This window comes from Artibeus jamaicensis, unplaced genomic scaffold, assembly GCF_021234435.1.
Source record: "Artibeus jamaicensis isolate MK-2021 breed Jamaican fruit bat unplaced genomic scaffold, CSHL_Jam_final contig_233, whole genome shotgun sequence".
NCBI lineage: Eukaryota > Metazoa > Chordata > Mammalia > Chiroptera > Phyllostomidae > Artibeus > Artibeus jamaicensis.
Window position 1 is genome coordinate 4,948,302 of NW_026521486.1, and position 27,509 is coordinate 4,975,810.

General features: G+C 52.3%; 1 protein-coding gene across 2 annotated transcripts; it reads right to left on the bottom strand.

Annotated features, from left to right (window-relative positions):
- Positions 1-1,114: 1,114 nt before the first annotated feature.
- Positions 1,115-18,507, bottom strand: L3MBTL2 (L3MBTL histone methyl-lysine binding protein 2). 2 transcript variants are annotated; one of them, XM_037160376.2, is made up of 17 exons: positions 18,411-18,507; positions 16,007-16,247; positions 14,693-14,826; positions 12,667-12,790; positions 11,767-11,846; positions 10,014-10,131; positions 9,428-9,562; positions 9,088-9,176; positions 5,870-6,068; positions 5,417-5,493; positions 5,148-5,252; positions 4,287-4,434; positions 4,113-4,195; positions 3,595-3,829; positions 3,076-3,141; positions 2,004-2,114; positions 1,115-1,643 (listed from the first exon to the last, which is right to left on the bottom strand). In XM_037160376.2, the coding sequence occupies exons 1-17, from the start codon at positions 18,432-18,434 to the stop codon at positions 1,531-1,533; spliced, it is 2,082 nt and encodes a 693-aa protein (XP_037016271.2). In that variant the 5' UTR covers positions 18,435-18,507; the 3' UTR covers positions 1,115-1,530. The 2 variants fall into 2 exon arrangements, with proteins under 2 accessions (XP_037016271.2, XP_037016270.2); XM_037160375.2 differs by having other exon boundaries at positions 5,870-6,101.
- Positions 18,508-27,509: the final 9,002 nt, after the last annotated feature.

Below are 27,509 nucleotides of genomic sequence, written 5' to 3' on the forward strand. Positions count from 1 at the left end.
CCCCTTACTAGCAAGGGGGTCATTTCTACTGGGCACACTGCCCTCGGCAAAGGCAGAGCTCCATGAGCAGGCCCTCTTCCTCCCTGGGGACTGATGCCACTGACCAGCCACCACCGTCTGGGATGGGGGGTGTGAGAGAGAGAGGGACGGCTGTCCGTTTTTGGTCTTCACTGTCCCAAACGCGGCCGCTTTTTGGAGCACTCAGGCTGCACCGACAGGCTGCTCTCCACACTGTGCAGGTCTGCCTCCAGCAAGATGCCGGCCAGGCGCTCTGAATGGACGGGAAATCGGCTCCCTGGGCCACTCTCCCCATCTTGGGGTGGGACCAACTGGCCATGGCCCTGACAGCCCAGCTCAGGGAGGCTGCTGGGCACCAGCCAAGCTCGGCTGCACACTGAGACTCCGTCTGCCCACCCGGCAATGCGGTCCTCGCCCCAAACTTGGGAGGAAAGAAAAGGGCCGAGACCGCAGCTTCGGTGTCAGGTTCCAGAAAAAGCAGTTCATGGAGACAGGAAGAGCAGTTCATCGGAAAGGAGAGTTTCAAGGGAGACTAAGAGGGGAAAAAAGCGCTGTAGTTCAGGCGAACACTAGGTGAACTGGAACAGAATTCCAGAGAAGAGCAGGGAAAGACCTAAGGGCAGGGTGAAGGGCTTGGACAGGAGAGGGAGCCAGGAAGTGCGGCCTGTTACCCCCTTCTCAGGCGGGGTCTCCATCACAGCCAGGCCAAGCTCCCCTTCCACACGCCGCCCAGCCCCGTCCACCACCAACCCTCCCCAAGGCACATGGGCTGGTATGGTCTCCCCTCCCTAGGCCCCGGGCAAACCCCCCAGCCCAGGGAGCAGACCCCACCGGTCCCACCAGCGCTTTTAGAAATGGGAGTCAGTGTTCCTGCCAACAGAGGACACAGGTCAAGGCCACCTCGCGAGTCACTGAAACCGACACTGGTCACTGCCTCTGCTGCCTACCGCAGATGGGTGTGTCGCACGGGGCTGCCCAACCTCCCTACGGTGCTGGGACGGGCAGAACCCAACCAGGAGGCAAGCAGGCCACTTGGTTGCATCAGACAGAAGCTGACCCGGTACTCCGCTCAGCATCCATCAGGTGACTCTGCCCCTCAAGAGCTGCCACAGGCCTTTATTTCTGCGACCTGCTCGGGCACCCACACACACACTTCACTGCCTTGTCTTGCAGTGTGACTGGAGGACAGCCTCCCACCCCCGGCGACTGAGGGCTCTGGTGGGCGTGGAGGGAAACTACCAGAAGGGAGGGCTTCGGAAACTAGCGGGAGAGGGAGCCACTCCCAGACCAGTGTGGGGACTCCGGGCAGTCCCAGGCACTAGGCCTTGCCAGAGAGGGCAGAGGTCACAGGGTGGGTCAAAGGAGACCCTGGCTGGTCCTTCAGTGCCAGGGACCCTCAGCACCAGGCCAAATTTATGCAGAAAGGCTCAGTCTCCAGGTTAAAGTGCGGTGGTGGTGACAGAGGAGCCCTGGGCTGGCGTCCTAGGTGGCCAGGCTGGTGGCAGGGACAAGTCAGTCTTCTGTCTCCTGTTTGATGTTCTCAAGGGAAACAGGCAGCTCTGGACTCGGGGCCTTGTCCGGCGTGGCTGCATCCACGTGCTCTTCCTTCACACGCACAGTGATGACTGCGGGGGGGTGGGTGCGGAGGCAGGGAGAGAGAGGGGGTTGGGAGAGACTGCGTGTCACTCTGGGAAGGGCAGGGTCTGGGGAAGGGGTTTTGCTTCCCACAGATGGGGGCGTCCGGGTGAGGTGGGGAGAAGGCGGGGCCCTGCCACATGCCCGCCGGGCAGGAGCTGCTCGGCTCCGTTCAGATCTTCGGGTGGGTATCTGGGAGCCCTGTGGGCCCAGGGGTCTGAGAATGGCTGCTTGGCACCCAGAAGATTCCCTTCAACACTGACTGCGCTTTTCCATGCCCAGGCGGGGAAGAAGGGCCGCCTCTGAGCCCCGGAGCAGGCCGGCCCTGCCTCGCCCTGAGCGGCTCTTACTCTCATCGGGAGCAGACGGGACCTTCCCTGAGGCCTTTGGACCCTCCTCCAGCAGGGGCTTCTTTGACCCCTGTCTCAGGGGCCGGGTCCTGGTCGGCGGTATTCTTTTCCCTTTGAATAAAAATGGAATCACACTCAGCATTAGGGTTACATTCATGTGAGGCTTGAAGGCTGGGTCTCACCCAGCAGGTGGGACAAAGGGTAGAGGCCACGGTACCAGTTTGGGGGAACTGGCCTAAACCTTTGACATCAGCCCTCAGTCCCTGGGCTCAGAGCGCTCCATATCCTCCCGCGATCTTTCATTTATTTTTAGAGGGGAAGGGAGGGAGAAAGAGGGGGAGAGAAACATCAGCGTGTGGTTGTCTCTCGTGTGCTCCCTACTGGGGACCTGGCCCACAACCCAGGCACATGCCCCGACCCGGAATCGAACTGGCCATCTTTTGGTTTGTAGGCCGGCACCCAATCCACTGAGCCACACCAGCCAGGGCCCCTCCCACGACTCTCTGTGCTCAGGGGCCCCGACTGCTGGCTCTGTCCCATTTCGGTCATCCTCTTCTCTGTGTGGTGCCAGGTCATGGACATCACTTCACCGCCACCGGCCCCGACGGCTCTGCCTCCTTCAATCCCAGCACCTTCAACCTGATGCCCCTTGAGCTAAGCCTGTGCTGGACCCGCTGAGAGTTGGGGCACCACCCAGGGAAATGACCCTGAAGCCCTGTGGCCGCCCTCGGGGAGCAGCTTCTGTTTCTGCCACTGCCTCCGACGTTCACACCCAGCAGCTCACACTGCAGGGAGGCCAGTTTCTGCCACGCGGGCCGCAGGGCCGGGGCCCTTCCCGTTTCAAACACAACCTCTTGTCTTTTCCTTGGCATCCCACACGCTGCCAGAGACTGAGGCTCTCGGTTACGGATGCTCTGGGTCTCTGAAGACAGGATGACGGCCCGTGGGGCCAAAGGGCAAGGGGAGGAGATGGAGTGACTGCCATCAGCACCTAAGTGATAGCTCCCAGGGACACAGGCCTGGCTGATGTCAGGTCCTACACCAGCCCAGGCTGCTTTACAACAGTACTTACTTTTCTTTCCAAACTGTTTCTTTTTCTTTTTCGTGGCCTCTTTGGCCTTCAGAGGTGCAGTGGGCTCTATTGTTGAAAAACAAGGACAAGAGGTGAGGAGAGACTGAGAGGACAGAGGCAGCGGCACATCCCGAGACCCCTGCCCACCCGCACCAGCCTCCCTTACATACGGGACACCCCAAGAAGGAAAGTTAAAGTTGGGCAACGAGAGTGGGGGAGGGTCGGGGGGAGGGACTGGAGAACAGCTGTCCCTTCCCACCCTCGTCACCAGGGCTGCTCCGAGGGACCTGGGTAGTTTACCTGGGTGCATAAGGGCACGAGCATATGACAGAGTGGGCAAGATCAAGGAAGGAGCTCTGCAGGCCAGAGGGAAAGGGAGACAGAGAAGTCAGGAGCAAGGGTGGTCCAGGAGACTTCTCGATCTCATGCCAAAGAATGAGGTGGGAACAGGACATGGGGGGGGTCGGCAAGAAGGAAGAAGGAAAGTCAAGAGCCCCTCAGGGCTGCAAGAACCCAGACCTGTGGCCACGGGTGGCTGGAGCTGGTAGCCAGTGAGCTCGCACCAGCCCACGGGGTAGATGTCCGGGGACTCACAGTCCACCCACTGGTCATACTCGTTGTCCCAGCCATCGAAGTGGATGCTGAGGAGCCGATGCACCACCCGTTTCACCGTGGCCACGCAGATGAGCCGGGGTTCCATCAGGTCCACGGCCTCCAGCTTCATGCCCACCTTGAAGCCGTGGTTGGGGCAGTCCTGGGGAGCAGGAAGGAGGCAGTGACCAAGCCAGCCTGCTCCCCGGCCCAGTGGGGCAGAACTGGGCAGGGGGTGCCTGTGGGGGAGGTCCCTTGGCCCCACTGTACTTCGTGCCCAAGCACCAGGCCCCGTGGAAAGGGGAGCGGTTGAACTGTGGGGCGCAATGCCTGTGGCAGGGCTGGGGCTTTTCCCTGGAAGGGGCGGATCGCAGCAGGAGAGACAGTGGGCAGGGCCAGTTCTGAGGCCGCCCTGGGCACCCCCGCCCTGCTCCCGGTCTCCTCACCATGTTGAAGAGCCTTGACGGAGCTGCTTTGGACCTGGTCTTCTCCAGGTAGGCGTCCCAGCTGAAAGTGTGCCTCTCGTACCCTGCAGGGGCAGAAGGGGCAGAGGGTGCAGATGCAGAGGGAGGAGGGGAGCTGCCAAAGGGGCGCCTGCAGCTTGGCTGGGCCACTCGTACCTTTCGGGGGTGTGAGCTCGATGTCATTCTTTTGGCAGAAGGTGGCTGGGAAGATGGCGTGGGAGGAGGCGTGGTAGCAAAACCAGTCGGAGCCATTTGTGGAAGGCCCCCCATCCACAGAGATCATCAGGTAGCCATCCAGGAGGACCTGGGGGGTCGAATCGGGGGGCAAACACAGAATATGGGATCATGAGCTGCACCCCCACCCCAGGGGCAGGGCGGCTGCCGTGGGGACTCGAGGCTGAGGATCCACTCAGAGCCGGGTGTCAGCTCACCCGCACTGCTGCCCCAGACCTCCCAGGTGAGGTCTGTAACCATTGCTTGCGAGGTCACTGACCTCTCGCACCAGAGGGCAGTCCACGCCCACAGGGACCATGTCTGTCTTTTTGCCACTGTGCTCTCAGTGGCGAGCGCATGGACCCTGCCTGGAGATCAGCGGAATGGACAAACGAGCACGTCTCCCAGGAAGGCCGAGGTCATTTGCTCCTCAGGCTGCAGCAATCACAGGGGAGGTTCTTAGCAAAGCCAGCCCCACTGTGGCACTCAGCTAGGCTAGGCCAGCACCCAAAGGAGATGGCATGTGGCTGTGGGGCGGTCCCCAGGGAGGTGAAAGGGTAGGGCCTACACCTGACACAGGAGCGGGATTGAACCAGAATGTGACCAATAAACACCTGACCAGTGCACCTCGGACCCTGACATGAAAGCAGATGTCAAGCAGGTGCAGGTGAGTCTCCTCACACAATCAGGTACCAGGGGCACGCAGCCCAGGAATGTGGGAGGGCCGTGGAGTGCAGGGCTCTGCACCCTCGCCCTCCCCCGAGAAAGCCTTACCGGAGGTCGGAGGGCCAGTCCCCGGCTCACCTTGCAGATGGTTGCCACACAGATGTTGCCCAGATTCAGGGGGTCAATGGCCTCCAGCTTCATCCCCTCCTCAAACCAACCGCCTTCTGTGTAGACAGCTCGAACCTTAAAGGAATGGGACAGTAGGGGAATCTGGGCCTGCCCAAGCGCGGGGTCGGCGGGGCAGGCCTCACTGGCCATGGACCAGGAAGGAATCGGGGAGGACCAGGGTCCCGAGGCCTGGAATGGACCCACGGTCAAGGGGGAAAGTGCCAAGGGCTATGCCTCACCTTCTTGAACAGGTAAGGAACGGCATCACAGTAGATTTTCCGGAAGGTGGGATGGTGGGCCATGTCGCTGCGCCTCTCTTTTGGGAAGATGGCAGAGGGAGAGAAGGGAGTTGAAGGCTGCAAAGATGCCATGGCTACTACACCCGCCCCAGAAACATGGGTGCTGCCCGCGTGTGCTGTAGCCTGTGTCTCCACCCCCGTCCTCCTAGACTAGACCGAGCACAGCAGGCACTCTGCAGGGAGCACTCAGACCCAAGACCCCGGCTGTTCCCATGATAAAGAAGATGGGCCTTCCAAGCTGAGTGACCTTGGTCTCTCTGGGCCTCAGTCCTGACACTGGCAGGGTGGAGAGGACGACCTCTTGCAGGGAGCGTTCTCAGGGGCACAGGTGTGATCCAACCAGGCCTTGGGGCAGCGGAGCCTGGGGTCGTGCTGGCCTAGGGTTCTGCTAACCTGACAGCTTGATGCCGTGGCCGACACGTCGTGACCAACCCACTGGGTGGATCAGGGGGCTCCACATGTGACACCAGAAGTCGTCATCACTGTCGCCATCCTCATAGAGGAGCCGCAGGCGACCCCCAATTACCGTGTCCACCACGGCCATGCGGGTCCGTGACACCTGGGACTTGTCCACCACCTCCAGCCGCATGCCCTGCCGAAAGGGGTACTTCATGCTCTCCACCATCTGTAACACCAGAACACAGGCCTGCTGTGGGCACGCGGGCCCTCCCTCCACCTTCCTGTTCGTCTCTCACAAGTGAGCAGGGAAGAGGGAACGCGGGGTGCAGCCACCCCGAGCACTAGTCAGGAAGTTAGCCCTCCTGTCCTGGCAGGTCCACCCTGACCTCCAAGTCCTTAGAGTGGCCGTGAGAGAAGGCACACCACCTACAACGTGCACACCGGAACGCCAGGGAGCCAGTCCGACGGGAGTCACTAAACCTTCCTCGGAGAAAGGGAACAGGGGCCCAGGGAGGCCGACCGACTCGCGCAGAGTCACTCTCAGGAGCGCAGAGCTGAGCCTCGAACCTGGCCAGTCCCAGTCTCCAGCCTTGTGCTCTTCACGGGATGTGCACTCTGATCCGACAGGCACCCCACATGCCCCTCTCCCTCCGGCCCCCTACTAATGGCACACACAGGAGCCTCCTGTCCAGAGCCAAGGGGTCCCCTAGGCTTCCATATGCCTCATTCCAGCTCTGGCCTCACTGGGCTGCGGCTCTGAATGGCTGTCCCAGCACCTAAGCAGCAATGCTTACCCTCAAATGCAGCAAGGGGACAGGGACCCCAAGAGGCCCATGAGCTGCTCTAGAGAGCCCTGATGGCAGGCACACATGAGAGGGTAGGGGCTTCTTTGCTTGCTGTGACTTCAGTGAGGACCGGGCACAGCATGCTGCAGGGTGGTCCCAGCCCAGGGGCCCGGCTGGCTCAGGGAGAACCAGCCTCAGCCTGGCCTGGGCAGAATGAGCTGTGGGTTTACATCCCCTGGAAAGGGGAGTGTCTCAAAGGTAACAACACAGCCACCAGGAATAGCTGACACAGTCCCTCACCACAGACCCTCCGCCTTCAACTCACAGCTAGAACCACTGCCCCAACACTGGTGGCCCAGCCTGCCCACTTAGGAGAGTGGGAGATGCAGGGGAGGCTGGGGTGGGGCCACTCTGGGCTGCCTCCCTGCCTAGAGGCTCTTCCAGATACAGTCCCTTCCTCTGCACCCACCCAGTGCAGCCGGTAACCCAACACCACCTTACCACCCACGTTCATTGTCACCCTGGAACATGAGCTCTCTGATGACAAAAGCTAGTTTAGGTCTGATTCCTGTCCACAGTCTCAGTCCAGAGCACAGAGAACTAGTGATCAGTTCATGATTTTTCTCAACAACGAACAACGAGCAGATGACCTTGGCTGATGGGTCATTAATTCAGAACATTTTACTAAGAACTAACTGTATTGCAGGCATTGAAGGGCACATCTGAAGTTCCCTCCACAAACCCTGCCTCTTATCCCCCCCCAGCCCCCGGCTTCTCGGGCAGTTGACAGACAGTAAATGAAGCCCACCGACGGGTTCCTGTGGGACCCTGTTCTGCCACCCAGAATCACACTCTCTTTAATTCAGGCAGAAAACAGGCCACCCTGATACCCACAGTGGCCTTCGCCACCACATCCATCCGCCTCATCTTAAGATGAGGGCCAGCTGAGAAAGAGTGAATGGATCCTCTTCAACCGCAAATCTGTCAGCTGTGCAAGGCACTATGGGAAATGCAGGTGAAAACAAGCATACAGTTTTGCTGGAAATATGAAAAAATGATAACATATAAAGAGATAAACAGCAAAGGAGTAGTACCTACTGAATTCAAGTAAGGGAAAGATCACTTCTACTTAGGGAAAAAAATTCCGAGAATACTTGTCGAGGTGCCTGAAATGACCCCTTGCTGAAGGCCAGCTCTCCACCTGCTAAGGCCATGGTGGCCACCTTTACACCTGGTGTCCAGTGCCTTGGCAAGATGGCCCCATCTTCCATTCCATCCTTGTTTTCCAGTGCTGGCTTCCATACCAGCCACATCCTAACCATCGAGGTCGAATTCAAATGCCCCTTTCTCCATGAAGCCTTCCTTGATACCTGCTCTTCCTGAGGTCCCAAAGCCAGTTCCACTCCGTACATGGCAGCACCTGCCCCACACCCCCACACACTGCTGCGACCCCCAGGCACCCGGGGGGGCAGGCCCACAGCAGGTCTGGCACAGAGTACGGGAGACTCCACCTCCACTGTGCACCCTTGAGATGCCTTTGAATTTCTACCATGTGTGTGACTTTTTAGGTTAAAGAATTAAATGTTTTTTAAAATACTTAACTTATTTTTAGAGAGGGAAAGGGAGGGAGAACGAGTGAAAGAAACATCAATGTGTGGTTGCTTCTCATGTACCCCCAACCAGGAACCTGGCCTGCAACCCAGGCACGTGCCCTGACTGGGAATCGAACCAATGACCCTTTGGTTCAGGCTGGCACTCAATCCACTGAGCCACAGCAGCCCAGGGCAGAAGTTTTAAAAACTAAAATGAAAAGCCACATGCGTGATTCTGAAGCACATCCCTGGTGCAGAACCAGGGCTAGTTTATAATTACTCATTTCCTCTGCCCGACTGGACAGGCCCGGACTGCAGGGTCTGTGTTCCCACAGAGCCCTGTACAGAAGTACTTAACAGTAAGATCTACTGAACAAACACTCCCGGAAAACGCTGAGCGCAAAGGGAGGGCTCGGGGAGAACAAAGGGCAGACGCCGCAGTGTAGTTGGTGTGGCCGGTGTGGCCGGCGGGAGCTCTGGGTGGGGCGGAGGCTGACGTCTGGCTGGGAAGGCAGCAGGAATGACGTCCTTCCTAGAGAAACACGGAACCGCTACAGACTGTTAAACAAGGGGCCTGAGGAAGTAATCCAACGAGTAGTGGGAAGCACATAAAGTGGGAGGAGGGAGCCCTGGCTGGGTTGCTCAGTTGGTTGGAGTGGCATCCGAATACAACAAGGTTGCAAGTTCAATCCCCGGTCAGGGCGTACAAGAGTCAACCAATAAATACACAAATAAGTGGAACAACAAAAACTGATGTTTCTCTCTCTCTCTCTCAAAACTTTTTTTTTAATAGGAGGAAGATCACTTGGGAGACCCACAGGGCTCACTGCCAAACCTTGATATGGAAATCCACAGGAAGCGTCCTGGAGCCCACCAACCGTGTCATGAGGTAGCCCTTCCAGTCGGTGAACTTGGCATGGATGGCTGTGAGACAGGAGATTCCTGGTTACATGCTGACAACACTCCCACCGACAGAGGGCGCCAGAGCTGACTATTTATGCCTTTGCTGGCCCTTCTCTTCCTATAGAATTGGGTTCCAAGTCCTGGAGCGGCCACAGAGCCCCTGGGACAGAGGTGGCAAGTGGGTTCTGTTCTGGCCCAGCCTAAGACAGACGATGGCCCTTCTCCCAAGGGCCCCGCAGAAACCAGCACAGGGAGGCTTCTCATCAACTCACTGCGAGGAGGCACCAGGATCTTGCTGTTGATGGCGCACCAGCCGATGGGATGGACATCCACAGTGCCCAGGTTGCACCAGAAGTCATGGCTGGCGTCATTTTCAAAGCCCTCATACCGCAGCAGTACTCGGTACCCTGGTAGGAGGAAAAGCACCGGTGAGGGAAGGTGGGCCAGGGAAAGATACGCATATCTCCACAGGCCTTCCTCCTCCTCCAGCCTAACCCGGACTCCCCGCTGCCTGCTCCAGAACTCCTTCCAGGCGCCGCGGTCTCTGCTGTCCACAAGAGCACGGCCAAGACAAACCCATGCCACTTACTTGGAAAGCAGCATGGCATAGTGGAGAGAACCAATTTTCTATAGCCTGATTATCCCTGGAATGAACCTAAAAAAATGGGCGTTTCCATACTCACCAAGCTCTGTGGTCCCCTCTAAGGTAGGCAAGAGTCGCATGGAGCCAGAAACTCCAGCAGGTGGGTTGTTTTTGTTTTTGTTTTACAAAGCCAATTTCTGCCCGCAGCACTGCCTGCCCATCTGGAGACGCCGCTCTCCCGACCCTGACCCTGCTTTCCCCAGGGGAACACCCACCTGCGGCCTGGATGACAGAGGCGATCCAGTACACCCGGCTGGGGAGCACAGCATCGCTGTTGAGCACCTCCACCTTCATCCCTTTCATCACATCCTCCCACTGGTCATAGAGAGGGACCTGGGTGGGGATGAGAACCCAAGGGAAACGGTGAGCTGCCCGGACTGGCAGAGAAGAGTGCAGGCCCGTGACTTCCAGGGTCACTGTGGCCTGCACCTTTTCACAGCACTCACTGCATGAGGAAAGCCAGGCAGGGACGAGGGTGAAGGACGAGCACCACGTGCCTGCTGTCCCTGAGGAGCTGAGTCAGGGAAGAGAGACAGGTGGTCAGGGGCGAAGGGCAGAGGCCCCGAGTCAGACAGCCCTGACTGCTGCACTGTCTGGAGCACCTCACACCTGTGCCTGCCCACGGGACATTTAACAGTGGCTAGCGCTTTTACCACATGCCAAATATTCCCTCCCTCAATTGCCACTCAAACCTGGGCAGTAAGGACCACGACCCCTGGTCTCAGCCATCACCTTGCCAGCGTCACAGAGCTGTCCAGCCACACATTACTGCTAGCATGTTCTGCCTCCATCTCCCTACCTGGTCCCCTCCTCCTGTTAAAAGTGCCCCGACAGCAATGAACCACTTTTTGGGTGCCTTCCCAATAACTAATCTTCATTTTGCTGCCAATGGCACATTAATTCTCCTTTGCAGAAATTCACTTTTTCTTCATTTTCAGCCCTACATTAAGCCAATTGGGGTATCCTGTCCCATCTCCCTGGCCACAGAGATTGGGTTCATCACAGAACCTAGAAATGGTTAATACCATCCAGGCACAAGGGTGGGCTTTTCACAGAGCACAGGAATCAGATGTATTAAGTTAAATGCAAATGGAATGGTATCTACCGTGCAGCGAAAATGCCGATGCTGGGGGGGGGGGGCTAGAGAACTCAGGGCAACCAAGAGGTCCCCAAATGGGACACGCACCTTCTCCAGGAATTCAGGGAGGAGTAAGAGGCCGCGCTGGGGCCCGCTTTTCACTGCTCAGGGCACCCTGCCGAGGTCAGGAGCAGCTCAGGAAGGAGAGGCTAGGAGATGAGTTTACTCTGGTGTGAGGACTCCAGGAATAAAAGAGGCCTCATCCTGGGTTTCCTGGCGGTTTTGGAATTGGCTTGAAAGACAAAACGAGACTGCTGCCCCAGGCCTCTCCCCTGGCCCGCAGACCTTCGCAGGCTGCAGGCGCTGCAGGCTTCGCGCCTCCATGCCCAGCCCAGCCCCCAGGACCTTGCCCTTCAGGTGTTTCTCAACGACAGGGGTTAGGGAGTCCTTTGCGGAAGCTTCGGGAGGTGTCCACATGGGCCTCCTCGGGACCAAGGGGCCCAGGGTAGTTCAGAAGCACCAAGCGTTCAAAGGGGAAACATGAAAAATGGGAAGAAAGGAGAAAAGGATTTCAGATTTGGCTCTCAGACACAACACCGCACAAAGGGCCATGTGTAAATGGCAAAGTGGGGACCTCAGAGGGGAAGCGCCATGCTAGAAGCCCTCAGTGGGGGCTGGAGGGAGGACTTGAAAAGAAGTGAACAGCAAGGTAAAGAGGAGTGGCAGAGCCGGGCCTCAACCACCCAGCCCAGACCCCACCGCTGCTCTCTCTGGTGCCAGGTGCCAACCTCACGTCCTGCCTGGAACAGTGCCCGTGGGGCAGCTGGACGAGATGGCTGGGGAGCACCTGGGTCCCCTGCTCTCCCTCCCCTCCCCTCAGGGGCACTCACGTGTTTAAAACAGCTGACAGGGGCAGCCTTGTAGCTGTGATCCTTCAGAAACTTGCCCCAGTCGAAACCCAAGACCAGCGCTGTGGAGCGGAAAGGAAGGGGTGAACAGAGTGCAGGCTGGGAGCTCAAGCAGCAGCCACTCTGGGATCCTGGCCCCCGAGGAGCCTGGAGAAGAAGGTCCGTTCCCCACCACAGCAGCACCTTGATCCTAAGCGCATGGGGAGGCCACCTGTCCCTATACCTGCCCCACTAGGGGCCATCGGGACCTTATCCAAAGGCTGCCAGACTCAGGAGCAGAGGAAACATTCAGAAGGAAATGTCTGACCTTTCTTCCCCCAAAGAAAAAAGAAGTTGCTACTCTTGACCTTAAATTCCTCAGACCTCCCCTGACCTTTCGTTGGCTGTGGCCCATCTAAGTGGGCGGGAGGTCACACACCCAGGCCCCTCCAATTCCTGCCGGAGGAGCTCAGTTCCAGCCAGAAACTCAGACCACCTACAGCAGAGGTGCTCTGTGCCTGTATTTAGTTTGCTCAGAATTGCTACACACATTCAGAAAGAAAGTTTCCTTTTCTCACCCCTCCACCCCTCTCCCACCTAGATCTGGTTTCGCACTACCCCCAGGAAACAAAAGCCACAGGGCAGAAATCATGCAAAACAACAGAGGCTGACTTGGCTTCCGAATTATCAGCAGGGACGCCACCATTTCAGGGTGACTGACGGGATTTTTCTGGAGTAATTTCCACAACACCTACTGGGCGAGGACGATGCCATCTGAAGCAGGCCTGGGTCGGGCACTTGCTAGCGGGCCATCTCTCCCCCTCGCTCCCGGGGAGGGCATCCCGTCCTGGCATCCCACCGGCCCCACCAGCTAGCTTCCTGAGCAGTCCTCTGCCCACTTACCGTCTTGCCCTGTTGGTGTCCCATCTGCCAGCTGTCCCGTCCCCTGCGAGTGCAGAAAGGCTCCAATTTTGGCAGACCAGGCTGCTTTGTGCAGGACCTTGGCTTTCTTGGTTGGTGGTTTACCCTGAAGGAAGGGGAGGCTGTGTGTAGCCTATTGGCTAAGAACCTAGCTCTGGATTTGGATGGTCTAGGTTTAAATCTAGGCATGGGTCCAGTTACTTAAACTCTTTGGGGCTTCACTTCCTCATTTGTAAACCAAGGTAATACTAATAACAATGCCTGGCTCAGAGCGGGGCTGCAAGGATGCTAGTTACTCTAAGAGCCTGGCACTGAATGAGGGCTTAGCTATGGTTCAGCAGGGAGGGACTGGGGGGAGGGGGGAGAGAGGGAGCAGTAGAGCAGAGCAGGACACCTGTTCCACCTTTTAAACCTTTGCTTCCTCCAGGCACCTTTGCTAGTGGCTGAACTCTCAGCCGCTACTGGGCTCTGCACATTTACAGATTAATGGCAAAGAATGGGTTTCAGCAGCATCTGTGAACTGAACCCTGAACCGGGAGGCAACATTCAGTTTACATGTGAATGTCCTGGAGAGGACCCCTGGCTTCCACCAGGTGCTCCAAGGGGTCCTCTCCCAAAGTTAAAGGACACCGACCTGGTCTGTAATTTGTAACTTAACCGCTAATCAGAAAGGTCTGGAGAATTTATTAGAGAAACCAGTGAAGCAAAAATATAGGTTTCGAACCTATACAGACTGAGGATCAAATCCTGGCTCTTCAATTTTATGTGCACCTTTGAGCAAGGTGCTAAAAATCTTTGACCCTTTAAAATAGGAATTTTCAAAAATTCACTTTTTAGCAACCACTGGTTAGACTGAGAGCTCCAAGCTCTTAGTAAGCACCCCCAGACTGCAGGTACTAACGACATCATCAGCTCGCCGAGGAAGGCCTTTCCTGCGCCTTGACTACAGTGCCCAAAATGATGGAAACAACAGTAATCGTCTCCTGAAGACGAGAAAGTGTACGAAGCGCTGACTTTCAGTAAATGGGGGCAGAGGGCCTCGAGCTTTGCTGCACATCAGGATCACCGGGGAGCTCTCTGAAGCCCGTGTCCAGGCCACACTCCGCCCCAATTAAGTCGGAATCTTGGGGAATAAGACCCAAGCATCAATATTCTCAAAACCTGCCAGGCGATCACAACGTGCAGTCCAACCCGAGAACCAGTGCTGTGAACAGTGGCCACAGCCACCAGGAAACAGCGTCCGGCCTCAGCTGCTGCCCCCTTCCTCGGAGCCGCCCTGGATGTCTTCTTCCTCTCAGGACCGCAGCACACGCATCGACTAACGTGCGGGTTAGGAGGCACATCAGAGTCCTTCCATTTCCAAAAATCCTGTGAATGCTGGACGGGTGGCTCCTTGGCTGGAGCGTTGTCCCGTCCACCAAAAAGGCTGCAGGTTCAGTTCCTCGTATGGGAGGCAACTGATCAATGTTTCTCTTTCTCCCTTCCTCTCTAAAACCAATAAGCATATCCTCAGGTGAGGATTAAAATAGACAAATTAATTAATGCTATGAACGTCAATAATTAACTAGAGATTGGTGAGACTTTCTGGATGGCTGCCTATGACATGGAGTCAGAGACGAGGCATCCATGGTCTAAACCCTCTGTGGCTGATGAACTTGTGGCTGGTTCCCAGCTTCCTTTCAGGACATTTATAAAAGTGTGGTGAAAGGACCAAGGGTGTCAGACTCCCAAGAGGTTCTTGTTTAAAACTTATGACCACATTGGACTCTGAGGGGTGAGGGCAGGAAACGAAGCTCCAGGAATGTGCAATTTAATGAGCTCCATAAATAGATTCCTCTGCCCTCTAAAGTTTGAGATCATAATAAATACCAGGAAATGTACAACCTTGGATGGATGCAAGCAAGATCCTTCCCAAGCCCTCTTGACCCCTTGCCATCAGTTAGTTGGTTGCTCCTGTCTCAGCACCCCGGGGCCCCAGGAAGGGTCTTCCCAAGTGACTGCCTCTCACCTGTAATCTAGCCAAGATACTGGCTTTCTTGGAGTTGGAGGAGTAGCTCCTGGAACAGGAGACACTGCAGAATCTCTTGGTCTTGGAGAAGAAGGCTTCCCTTGTACCCACGATACCACACATCTCACAGACAGCTGGGAAGAGAACTTGGCACGTGACTCACCTGACATGGTCACCCCACATCAAACAAAATGAGGGGCCTGTCAAAACCTGGGCCCTGAATTAACCAGGCAAGTCCTGGATTCCTAACTCTATCTTGCCTAAGATAAGCTGCTTGGCATCTCTTGGCCACATGTCAACAGCGAAAATCCACGAAGACACACGTGAGTGTTGGGAGTTTACAAAGAGGAAAATGAGAAGAAAAAAGTGCCCAAGTCACTTAACGTCTATAAGTCCATTTTCTTCTCATCTATAAAGACACTGAACTAGATCAGTGTTTCAACCTTGACTTTACATTAGAATCACTTGTGGAACTTTAAAAAATGTCCAAGCCAGAGATTCTAATGTTCATCCAGGATAGAGAACTCTTGGACTAGATAGTCTCTTCTGGGTCTTTCTATTTGTAAAGTTCTAAGATTCTAAGAGAAAAAATAGAAGACAGAAGGAAGATAAAAGAAAGGTGAAAGAGGAAGAGAAGAGAGGATGAATAGAAAGGAGATAAGATTCAACTGGCAAAGAGTCTTAGATAATTTTTCTAAATGGTTTAGGCACGAAGGAACAGCAATGTCCTTGCAGACTGTCTAGCCTGCCTTTCATAGGCAGTGAAGACCTTGATGCTGATCCAGCAGCTGTCCAAGCGTCTCCTCTCTGAAGCCAACTGGCTCTCAGATATTCCAGGGGGATTCTTATCTGCCCATCCCCACCCTAATTCTCTCACCCAGGGGATTCTGTATTTCTCTTCCTGTTACTTCCAACCCACAAGCTATTTCTTATCGCTTTCTGGAAAATAATCAGAAAATTTTAGGTGTCCTATCTTCTCAACATCCGGGCTTAAAAGTCCACCAGTTATTCACACAAATGTAGAAGTAGCACCATATTAATGAGTAGCATCTAATATGTGCTGTGAATAAAATCAGCTGTATGAAAGAATGAATGAAATCATGATTTGAAATCAGACTGCAGCAGAGGAAATGACCCTTGGGCATACTTGGGACGCTTTTGTCTATCTAAGAGGTCCTTAGATATCTGATCCTTTACATTTAAGATCAAACACCCCATGCCACCTAGACACCTCTGCCCACAAGGCCTGTATCACCCTCTTCCCCCTTAGCCTCTTGAAACCTCCCCCCATCTTCAAGGACACTCTGAAGGCACCTGGCTCGGAACCACTGCCATCCAAGGAGCGAGGAGTCCCAGGGCTGAGCAAATGCAGAGGGGAGGTGGGCAGCTCCCCTGCTTCCCTCTCCTCATTTTCTGCTTCACTGGACTCCTCAAGGTAGGAGCTGCTTTCACTGCCCGCACTGCTGTTGTAACTCCGGAAACTGTCGTAGCCACCAAAGAGCTCTAAGTCATCATCTTCCTCTTCCTCCTCCATTGGTTCTGAAGAAGGAATCTCCTGGTGCAAGAAAGAATGACACAGACCAGGCAGGAGTCATAGTTGGCTTAGTGCATGGGGAAGGCGAATGCAGATCTGCTATCAGCGCCATTTCTAGTTCTTGGTCTACACTTTTGGGCAAAATGGCAGACAGAGTCAAATACCCCTTTGCAGATCCCAGAACCACTACTCTTGTCCATCCACTTCTCAACCAAAATTCAACAGACTAGCTTAACGAGACAGAGAGAACATGTTTTAGGAATTAACCAAGCTCCTTCTGTGGATTTGTAAGTGATGATATTTTAACAGTATTCAAATGGAATATAATGATATGAAAATATCCTAAGTGAGGTGCCTCCCGAAGGCTTTCTGGAAGATACACACATCGGGACTCCGTATCAATGAGTTTCACATTTGTGGAAAGAAAATATCAGTATGTGGGAGAATGTGTGTAGGTTATATGCAACTACTACACTATATATAAGGGACTTGAGCAGCTACAGATTTTGGTGCCTATGGGAGGGTTCTAGAATCAATCCCCCTTGTACAGAGGGACAGCCGTGCAAGCATATCTTGTTTATTGTGCTTTGCTTTATTGCCCTCTACAGACACTGCAATCTTTACTAAGCGTGACCAGCAAAAAGATTACAACTCGCTTTATTGAGGTGGTCTGGAACTGAACCTATTAGAAATTCATTCTTCCCCTTTTGGCATATGTACACCGAGATGATCTCAACCCCAAAACAATTTAAGTTAGAGAAAAGCTCATTTGGGACTCAGACTGCCAAAAGAAAGATTTGGAAGGCAGAAGACACACTAGTTTATAGCAGAGTGATATGTACCACAGCTAGGGACTTAGCTTGATTCAAACTACACAGGGGTGCTAGGGCATGTCATTTCACCTCTCTGGGCCCCAAGCTTCTCATCTATAAAATGATAAAAATATCTGGCTCACAGAATGGGAGATGTAAATGAGATACTGGGTATGAATCTACCCAGCATGTGGTGGAAAAGGTGTGACGAGTTTGGGCTCTAGGCCAGGGCTCAAATATCATCTCTAGTTTTTATTAGATGTATGATCTGCAGCACATCAATATTCCAGTGCCTCAGTTTCCCCATCTGTAAATAAGGATAATACCACCTATTTCACAGGCTTGGGGAGGGAGTAAGGGTTAATACAGGTAAAGCGCTGGGAACAGTGAATTGCATACAGTACGCATTCAATAAATGTTGGCAATTATCACCGATTAAAAGCATGGCATTTCAAATCCTGGCTCTGCTACTTATTATCCGCATGCTTTTGTGCAAGTCAGTGAACCTTGCTGCTCTTGGCTTCTTCATCAGCACGACGGAGATGACACCAAGCCTTCTTCAGAAGACTGTTATGAAGACTGAGATGTGTAAAGCCTAGATCCGTTTCCAGCAGCGACTGCTCTAAGAGTGAGCTATTATTCTTATTTTCTACTTTATCATTACTCTCCTTTACCATTGTAGAATTTTTGAGCTATTTCATTTTATATTTGCAACTACACATGCAAATGTGCCAGAAAGGAAACAATTCAAATACGAGGTGACCAGGAGCCAAACGATTAAAGCGTAAGTGGGTTCTAGGGGGAGGTAGCGTGCGGAGAGCCTAACTGGTCAAGCCCAGGAGCCTGCGGGACTTAGCGCCCGCCCCCTGCACTTCACAGCTGGGTGAAGCGCCTGCAGAGTCTCCCACCCGGGTAAGCCTCAGCGACTTTAACCATGAAAACGAAACAGTAACACAAGACTGCTGAGTACACTGGGGGAGAATGCACGTGAACGCTCTAGACACGGAGTGTTTATTAAACTTTAATCTCCCTTCACGTCACACCAGGATGTGACAGGCCTCACAATCCCCAAAGAACACGACCACGCGACAAGAAGGACGAAAAGATTCCAGAGCTCCCAGGTCCTCAACTGAGCTCCCCTCCCCCAAGCCAGGGAGGCTGTTCCTCCCACAACTATTCACCAGTCGTCGGCTTCAGCACTAAGCACTGTCGGGCCAAAAGGCAACTCCAAATGCGCCTGGCCCACTTTAACCTCAGTTTACTCATCCTTCCCTCCACCCGAAAGGCGTCGCTAAAGGGCCTAAAGGAGGGTCCCGCGAGCTAGGCCCTCGGAGTTCCCCCTCCCAGACACCGCAAGCCCTCCCCATCTCACCTCCATTCCCCGGGGTTTCTCCATGAGACCTAACACAATTTCTTCAACAGTCACCAAGTGCAGGGAGCCATATTGGCTTCGCCGCTTTCTCCGAGGACGCTCATTGGCCACCTTCCAGAGCCACAAGCCAATCACGCTCCAGGACAGAGGAAAAAGCCGGTACTGCCCACGCCTGAGTCCCTCCTATTCTTGGGGCGGGAAGCCACCTACCTTGTGGGACTTGTAGTTCTCCTGTGGGTGGGTGTGGAGGGGGCGTTACTATAGCGACGGGAAAATTCCCAGGGCGCTGGTTTAACTGGGGCTCCTACAGGCGGGTTTATTTTTTATTTTTAATAGTTCATTTTTATTGTATTTTCCATGACCATTTATGCCCCTCCTGCAAGCGGTTTTCATCTCTCGAAGATAACCTCTTTCCAGTCATCCAGATCCCATTCTGCGTTAAATCAATTACTGAGTACCTGCAATCACGAGGTGCTGTTCCAGGCCTCAGCAATAACCTCGCATTCTTCCCGATTAGAAATTCAAGGTGCTCTTGGGCCCAGATGCCTAGCAGAGAGATTCATTTCCAGTTTAGGTAGAAACTGGAATATTCTCATACCCAATGCTATATATGGCTCAGATGTTTGAATCATGCAACTCTGCCCCTACATCACCATTTCCCGAATAAAAACCTCAAATATGAGGCTCTCTGCCTCATTCCGTTTGGATTTCTCACAACCCACTCCAATTTCTAGGTGCCGTCATAGAGCTTTAGGGACATCTCAAATCCAGGGACATCCATCCCTTGAAGATGAGGAAATAGTGGCTCTTTGGGTTTAGGCTTTCCAAGACCACATTGGACTGGAATTTAAGAATTGGTTCAGATTCTTTCCTTATGTCGTGCTGTGCTCTGATTAATTGAAAATCTAAATGTACTGTAGTAAGTGAAGGCTGAATATTTGTTAAATATATTTGCAAATTTGTAAATAGATGTGAAAGTCTTCCTTGAACTCTTTTCTTCAACCTTTTCTACCTTCAACCCCATATCCTTGATATTAACAAGTACTGTTGATCCTTCTACCTCCAAAATACATCCTTATCCCTCCACTACTACCGTCCTAACACGAGCCATTGATCCACTGCAAGAGCTCTTGGCCCGAACACTGGTCTCCTTGTTTGAATCGTCACCTTCTTTAATCCGCACATGTAGTCTTTGTTTTTTTTTAAAGATTTTATTTAGCCCAGGCTGGTGTAGCTCAGTGGATTGAGCATGGACTGCAAACCAAAAAGTCGCTGGTTCAATTCCCACTCAGGGCACATGCTTGGGTTATGGGCCACATCCTCAGTGCAGGGTGTATTTGTCCTTATATATACTCACATTGATGTATCTGTCTTTCTCTTACCCCTTTCCTTCTCCTCTCTCTAAAAGTAAATAAATAAAATATTAGCTCTGGCTGGTGCAGCTCAGTGGATTGAGCATGGGCCTGTGAACCAAACAACTGCAGTTCGATTCCCAGTCAGGGCACATGCCTGGGTTGCAGGCCAGTTCCCAGCAGGAGATGCACAAGAGGCAACCATACATTGATATTTCTCTCCCTCTGTCCTTCTCTTCCCCTCTAAAGATATACAAATAAAATCTTTAAATATATATATATATATATATATATATATATATATATATTTAAAAAATCACAAACCGGATCGTGTTCATTCTCTTGATTAAAACGCCTAGTGGTGTCCCTTTGCAACATGAATGAAATGCGAACACTCTGCAAGACCCTGCGTGACGTGGCCCAGCTGTCTCTCCATCCTCCTCTGGTACCACCTTCTCCACCTTTCTGCTGTGTCTATCGGCTCAGCTCTTCTTCCTGTTTTTTTCTTTTTAATCCTCACCCAAGGATGGGTTTATTGATTTTAGAGAGAAAGGAAGACAGAGAGAGAGCGCCCGTGAGAGAAACATGGATGTGAGACAAATATCGATCGCTTGCCTCCTGTACCCACCCTTACCAGGAATCGAACCTGGGCCATTTGGTGCATGGGATGGGCCGCCGGCCAGGGCTTCCTCCTAGTCTTGAGTGCCAGGCTTGAGTTGGCCTCAGGGCCTTAGCACTTGCTATTCCATTTGCGTGGGACATTCTTTTGATGGCTCTTCTCATGGATAGCTCTTTATTTTTCAAATTTCAGCTCAAAATCACCTCCTCAGGGACCTTATTTAAAGCAGCTGTTTCCTCGTCTCACTGTGTATTTCTTCCTCCATTTCACAGTCCTTTATAGCACTTGTTTCTGTCTGAGATGATCTCACTCTTTTTATCTGTTTTTTGTCATTCCCCCACCACTGAAATGAAGCCCCATGAGGGAAGGAACCTAGTCTGTCTTGTTCTCGACTGTGTTTCTAGAGCCAAGGACAGAGCTTTGTATGTGCAAGGGACTTAATGACTAAAGAGCCAGCAGTAACACTTCAAGGATGACAACAGACTACTGTTTTTTTAAAAAATTAAAGTGTAGTTGACATATAATATTAATTTCAGATGTACAACAAAGTGATTCAACATTTATATACCTTACAAAGCTACCACCACTAGATAAGTGTAGTAACAATCTGTTACCATACAGTTATCGTTATTGGATTATAATTGTATTCCCCGTACTGTGCATCATATCCCTGGGACTTATTTTATAACTAAAAGTTTATACCTCTCAATCCCCTTCACCTCTTTTGCCCTTCCCTCCACCACCCTACCCTCTGTCAAGAATCAGTTTATTCTCTGTATCTATGAATCTCTGTTTCGGTTTGGTTTGGTTTTTAGATACCACACATAAGTGAAATCCTATGGTATTTGTCTTTTTCTGTCTGTCAACAGGCTACTGGATTGGGCAGCTTGCTATTCTGACCCCTGCGAACTTTTTTGCTTTATTTTTGTTTCACCACTAACAGGGGCCCAAGCCCACTTCCTCCACCAAGAGACCTAGACTTTCCTCCTTTCAGCCTCTTCTTCCTCATCAAGGAAACTGGGTTAAGTTAATCTCATTCAACTCAAAAAACTCCCCTGACTTCAAAGTGCAGTGAACAATTCAAGATTGACCATCAAACTTGATATACAAGAGGAGTCTAGGCTTTAGTCTGTAAAATGAGAATAACAGGACCGCCTCCCTGGGCTGTTACGAAAACTAGAAATAACGAATGTGCAGTGTCGCCACCTGCTGGGCACGGTCAACAGTAGTTCTTCCTATGAGAAGTTCCATGAGAAGGATGAGTTCTTCCCATCCTATGAGACACTCCAGTGGCAGCAACCAGCAGAGTAAACCAGCCAAGAATATCCTTTATGAGTTGTTTAATCTTTAAATTTTTTTCACAAAAGAGCAACCATGAATCTCACAGGTAGAGCATCTGCTCATGGCAAATCATCTTACTCACCGAGCATTTATTTAGTGCCTACTGTGTGCCAGGCACTGTGCTAGACTCTGAGAAGACACATGAAATTGTTGACTGCCTCTTTCACTGCAGGGAGTCAGTGAAAACAGCTAGTTCCAACTGGGAGGGAATTTAGCAGGGTGCGGTACCGGAGAAATGGGGACGGGAGAGCCCAGTTCTGGATGTCCAGAGAAGGCCTGCTACCTAAGAAACAAACTTCCCTGACTTGCAGGATGTGAAGGAGCCATTTAGGAGCAGAGGGAAAGGGCATTCCAGGCAGAGACGCAGAGTTTAGGGAGAGAGGCGAACCACTCCAGTGGTAGGGGATTATATGGGAAAACTTTGAAAGATTTTAAACTGTGAGTTGATTAGATTATGTTTTAATTGATCACTCTCCAGCTGCTTTGTGGAGAATGGACTCTACTGAAGCCTCCTCGCTGGTTTCTTCTCCTATCCTGTCCCATAAATTGGACCAATTAACTCCCCAGCACCAGTGATTTACAGGCTGGGTGCTCTTCATCACTTCTGCCTGTCCAATTATTTTATAAGACCTTTGGGGAGGGAGCAGTGAACAAGAAAATGGCACAGTTCCTGCTCTCAAGGGGTTTCCACTCCAATATGATCCAAGGGAAAGGAGACCAACGCCTTCAGGTGCAAACAAACCACGGGCCTGCTGGGTGCTGATCACTATGGCTGCAGGCCTGCCCCCTGTGGTGCTGGGCAGTTCACCTCCGCGCCAAAATGGGCTGATATCGCGTAGCTCCGGACTCTAGCCCTCCCTCGGTACGGGGTGGGGTGCAGGTCGAGGTCAGAGGGGCTTGCACCACCCCCACCCCCATCCCTGCCAACCACCTGTCCCCGCGCGCGGGCCCGACTGTCTAGTGTTTGGGCCGTGCGCGCGGGTTCCGAACTCCAACCGCCAGCCGTTCTGCCACGCCCCTCCCCGTCACGCCCCGCCCCCAGCACGTGCGCGCTCGGCGCCCTCCACTCCCCCACCCCCGCCACCCGATACTCCCCACATTTCCCAGCATCCTGGAAGGCAGAGCCCCTGCCCGCGCCAGCCCGACCGAGCGGGTTGGAGAGGCGCGGGTTCGCTCGGACTGCTGACCAGCGGGGTCCGGTCTAGGGCATCAGCGACGGCAGCGTGGGACGGACGCGCTGCGGGTCGCAGCGGGCAGCGAGACCGGAGCACTACTGCAGCGTCGGGCCAGAGCAATTAGTACCGTGCCGGGCACGGAGCGAGCGCTCCTAGTATTCTGGCCCTGATTGCAACCGCAGCGCGGGCAGACACCAGGAAAGGCAGTGTTCGATAACTGGGCTGACCAAGGGTAACTGCCATTATTAGCACCCAGGCTGGCCTGGCCCGGTCACCACCCCTTCCTTCCCGCGGTGGCAACCAAGGCACACGGGGCACGAGCTTGTGTCCTAGGATGATGAAAACAGCAGACCTGGGATGCGAACCTGGGACATTTGGCTCTTGGCCCACAGCCCTAGGGTGAGGAAAACACGTAGTACTTTAAGGATTGGGAAGGGTTTGATGGATGGAAATAACTGAGCGAGCTCAGCCCTAATTCTCGGACCTTGGGAAGTCGTTTGCTCTTTAGGCCTTGTTTTTCCTCTTCCACAAAAATGGTTGGACTTGGGAAACTAAGACTAGAATGTAAGTAGTGTTTTCTCATGTGTAAAGCACTTTCAATGATGTCATGGATAATGCCTCGCATTTAACTTACCAAGTTCACGTTTTTGTTAGCCGCCTTCTGCAGATGAAGAAATTGTGTCCTACAGAGCTGTAGTAAAGTAGGTCAGGGGGCAGGGGCTGAGCAGTAGTATTGAAAGATTCAAAAGTGTTTCAGGGTGACTGCCTTGGATGAGCATGAAACACAGCCACCCTGTGACCTCACCGACTGAGCTCCTAGCTACCAATTTAAAACAAGACTTTGGCTGGGTCTGCTTGCCCCTCCCCGACTACCAAGCACCATGTCCCAGCAACCCAGGTTACCACGACAGAGCAGTTTTAACTATTATTATTTTTTAAAAGTTTCTTTGTGATCTGGGCTGGACCCACTACAGAGTCCTTTAGGCAAAGGTCAAAACTGGGAGGTAGTTGGGTGGGGGTGGGGGGGCCCTTGATTGAATTCTGAAAATTCCAACTGAGTGTTGAGTTTTCTAAGTAAGAATTATTTCGAGGTCATTGATGGTAAATAAACAGTTTTTGTCCTTTCCATCGACAGGTCTACCTTCTAGCAAATTATTGGAAGGATCATGAGAAATGTAAGTAGGGATTTGAAGTATTAGTTAAAGGAACTGAAATTGTTTTAAATTCTTATTTATTGATGTGTGTGTGTGTGAGTGAGAGAGAGAGTAGGGAGAGAGACTGCTTTGTCGTTCCATATATTGATGCGGTCATCGGCTGCTTCTTGTACATGCCCTGACCATGGATCAAACCCGCAGCCTGGTCGCATCAAGAGGACGTTCTAACCAACAGAGCTATCAGGCTAAAGCTGGGACTGAAATGGCTTATTACAGACTAATAACATTTAATTTGGTGACACCATTTCTGGATGTATGAAGTTAATTGGCAGATGCCTGTCAAGTGTCCATTTTTTAGGGTTATATGCACTAATAGTACAGGCAGGGAGGTTACGCCGGTGGCAGCCCATCACCACAGATGCTCACAGACACCTGGAGAGATGCTGTGTTTTCCAGTCCCTGCAGGCCCGTGGAAGGGGGCGGGGCCAAGTGTTTCCTAATATGTGTGTGATGAGCGCCAGGTGTTTTCTGGGCTAAGTATTTTCACCTGTCCTGTAACCTCGTTTATCCTTTAAACAAACTTAAAAGGTGGGAGGAGTTCTTACCCTTTTTAGAAATGAGGAGACTTAAGCTTAGGAAAGTTAGATAAACAAACCCTGTTGGTGCTGAAAAAACTTTGTACTAAGTAACTCCTTTCATGTTGTTGGCCACGTTCAGAGTCTGCAAATATTTAATGAACATATCTGTCTCGTCATGCCAGGCGCTTTTGAGTATTTTATTTAGTCCTCATGACAACCCACCATGCTTTTTGCTCATTTCAGCTGATCACCTTAAAATCAATTACTGAGGCTTTAAAAAATGAATAGCCCACACAGCCCAGGAAAACCAGCATTTGTAAACCCGCTGTTATTATGTCAGAGTGACCTTTCTAAATGTGATGCGCTGTGGGGGTGCCAGAAGTATCAATTCCCTTTTTTAAAAATGTTGTTTATTTTTCATTACAGATTTTATTTATTTATTTTTGGTTAGAGGGAAAAGAGGGGAGAAAGAGAGGGAAAGAAACATGGGTTTGAGAGATGTCAATTGCTTGCTTTTTGCAAGCCCCCAACAGCAGACCTGGCCCTTAGCCCAGCCCTGTGCCCTGACTGGAACTGGTGATCAGTTCACAGGCCGGCACTCAGTCCTCTAAGCCACACCTGCCAGGGCAGCACCTTTAATGCACTCCTGACGTCTCAACAAGAGTGGGACCAAACAACAGTGCAGGCCTTAGGTAACAAATTGAACTGCAAGGGCAGTTTCTTCTCCCCACCCGATGGCAGTTAAAAGCTGAAAATGCCCCGGTTTCCTGTGATAACTGCTTGCAATATTGACTCATGGAACTAAGCATTGATCTGATGATGCTTGGGCAAATTAGGTATTACTTACAAACAAACATGCGGATATTCCACCACGGCCAGTAAGAAAGGGCATTTGTCGTTTACGTCTGAGTACCGCGGGAAAACATCGACAGGGGCAGCCTTGGGTCTGAACCTCCCCCACCCCCTTCACCTGGCCTCCGTAACTGTGAGTGATGTTTAAAATAATATAAATCTGATCGGGTGTTTCCTCCCTGCCTTTCTTGGAAAGGTATTTACTTGCACAGCCAGGAGCAGATCAGGGTTGCCTGGCGTGGAGGTGGGAACGGGCCCTGGGCAGAAAGGAGGGGTCTTCTTCGGTTGAGGCGATCTAAAACCGGATTGTGGCTGTGCAGCTCTGTGTGTTTACTAAAAATCCCTGAATTGCACATACAAAAGAGATGGATTTTATGGGATATAAATGTTACCTCAATAAAAGTTAAAACAATAAACCCCTTTAGAGTCTCCATCTCTTACCAAGTCAAGGCCTGGCACGCTTAGAATCCGTCCAGCCTCCAGCTCCCCCCCACGTGGTCGGCGCATTCCCTGCATGTGAGCCATTTACAGCTGGTTGCTGGTCTTTGGATAAAGGTCGGGTCATCTGATTGCTTTTGCTTGTGCTGTCCTGGTCTCTTTCTCCTGCCTTGTCTGCCTGGGAAACACTTAGTCTCTTCCTTCAAGACTCAGCTGGAGCATCTAGGAAAGTAGCAAGCTTCTCTAGGGGCACCTCTGCACCACGGTGGTCCATGTGCAGTGATTTAAGAAACTGAGTCTTAGGTTAAGTAACAGATTCAGGGTAACACAGTGAATAGGCAGTGGGGCCAGTGTCCCAGTACTTTTCTTCCTGATTCCAACGCCCTTTGTCCTAACCGTGTCAGGGGAAAGCCTCCTGAGAAGACCACAGTCAGAAACCAAACAGACTCCCCAGAAGAGGTGTGTTCATGGGTGTCCCACACTGTTCTCCACTCACTCATCAAGTGTTTGCTGAGTGGCCGCTGCAGGCAGGTGGGGGGGGCGTGGTTCGGGAGCACAGAACAGCGATCACACACCTGCGATCACAGCGCCTGCCCTCTGGAAGGGCGCAGGTGGAGGTGACAGATACTTGCAGAGCCATCAGCGAAGCACTGGAATTGTGTGTGGTGTACAATAATGAAAAGGAGGGAGCAGGGGAAGGGAGGTGTTAAGGTAAGTGATGTTTAAACTGAGTCTTGACAGGCGGGTGATTGTTTAAAAAGTCCACAAGGGGAAAGGATTCTTCAGCAGAGGAAACAGCCTAGGTAAAAGTGTGCTCAGTGGGAATATGAATTGTCTTAGGGAATGGAAATAAGGTCGCATGGCTGCAGGCGAGGGTGTGGCTGGGAGAGGCTGCCTGGGCAGGAAGGACCTTGGGTGTTATTCTGAAACAGGAGGAGTTTACTCTGCAGGCAGTGGGAGCCATTGCAGTGTTAATGAAAAGGCAGTGAAATGATGGATTTATGTTTTAGGCAAAGTTGAGGGCAGACCGGAGCGGGTGGAACTGCGGGCAGGGAGGCCAGGAAAAGAACTCTTGCAGTTAGTTCAATGGAATGAATGTGGAAATGTCCAGTAACTGATACAAATGAGCTAACATTCATTGAGCCCTTTCTGTGTGGCCAGAGGCTGCGTGAAGTGCTTTGTGTGCATTATCTTAATAACTTTCACAACCACCCTTAGAGCTAGGCACCATTGTCCCCGTTTGCAGGGGAGGAGCTGTGAAATGACTGGGTAAGGTCACGGAGTGATGGAGGCAGAATTCAAATCACCTGTCTGAATCTAAAGCCCTCGGGCTGCAAATCTAAATCTGCGCTGTGAACTTGAACACCTGTGACTGGTGTCAGACAGAACATCCAGGTCTTTGTCCTGTGGAACTTGCATGTAAAGTGCAAGTGTAGCTGATGCTGTATCTAAGACACACCCCAGATCCGTCCTCTTACCTGTCCCCTGCCACTCAGGTAAAGTCACCATCACCCTTTCCTGTAGTCCTGTAGTGGTCTCCTAATTAGTTTCCCTGGGTCCTCGCTTGCCCCCCTAAAACCTGTTCATGAT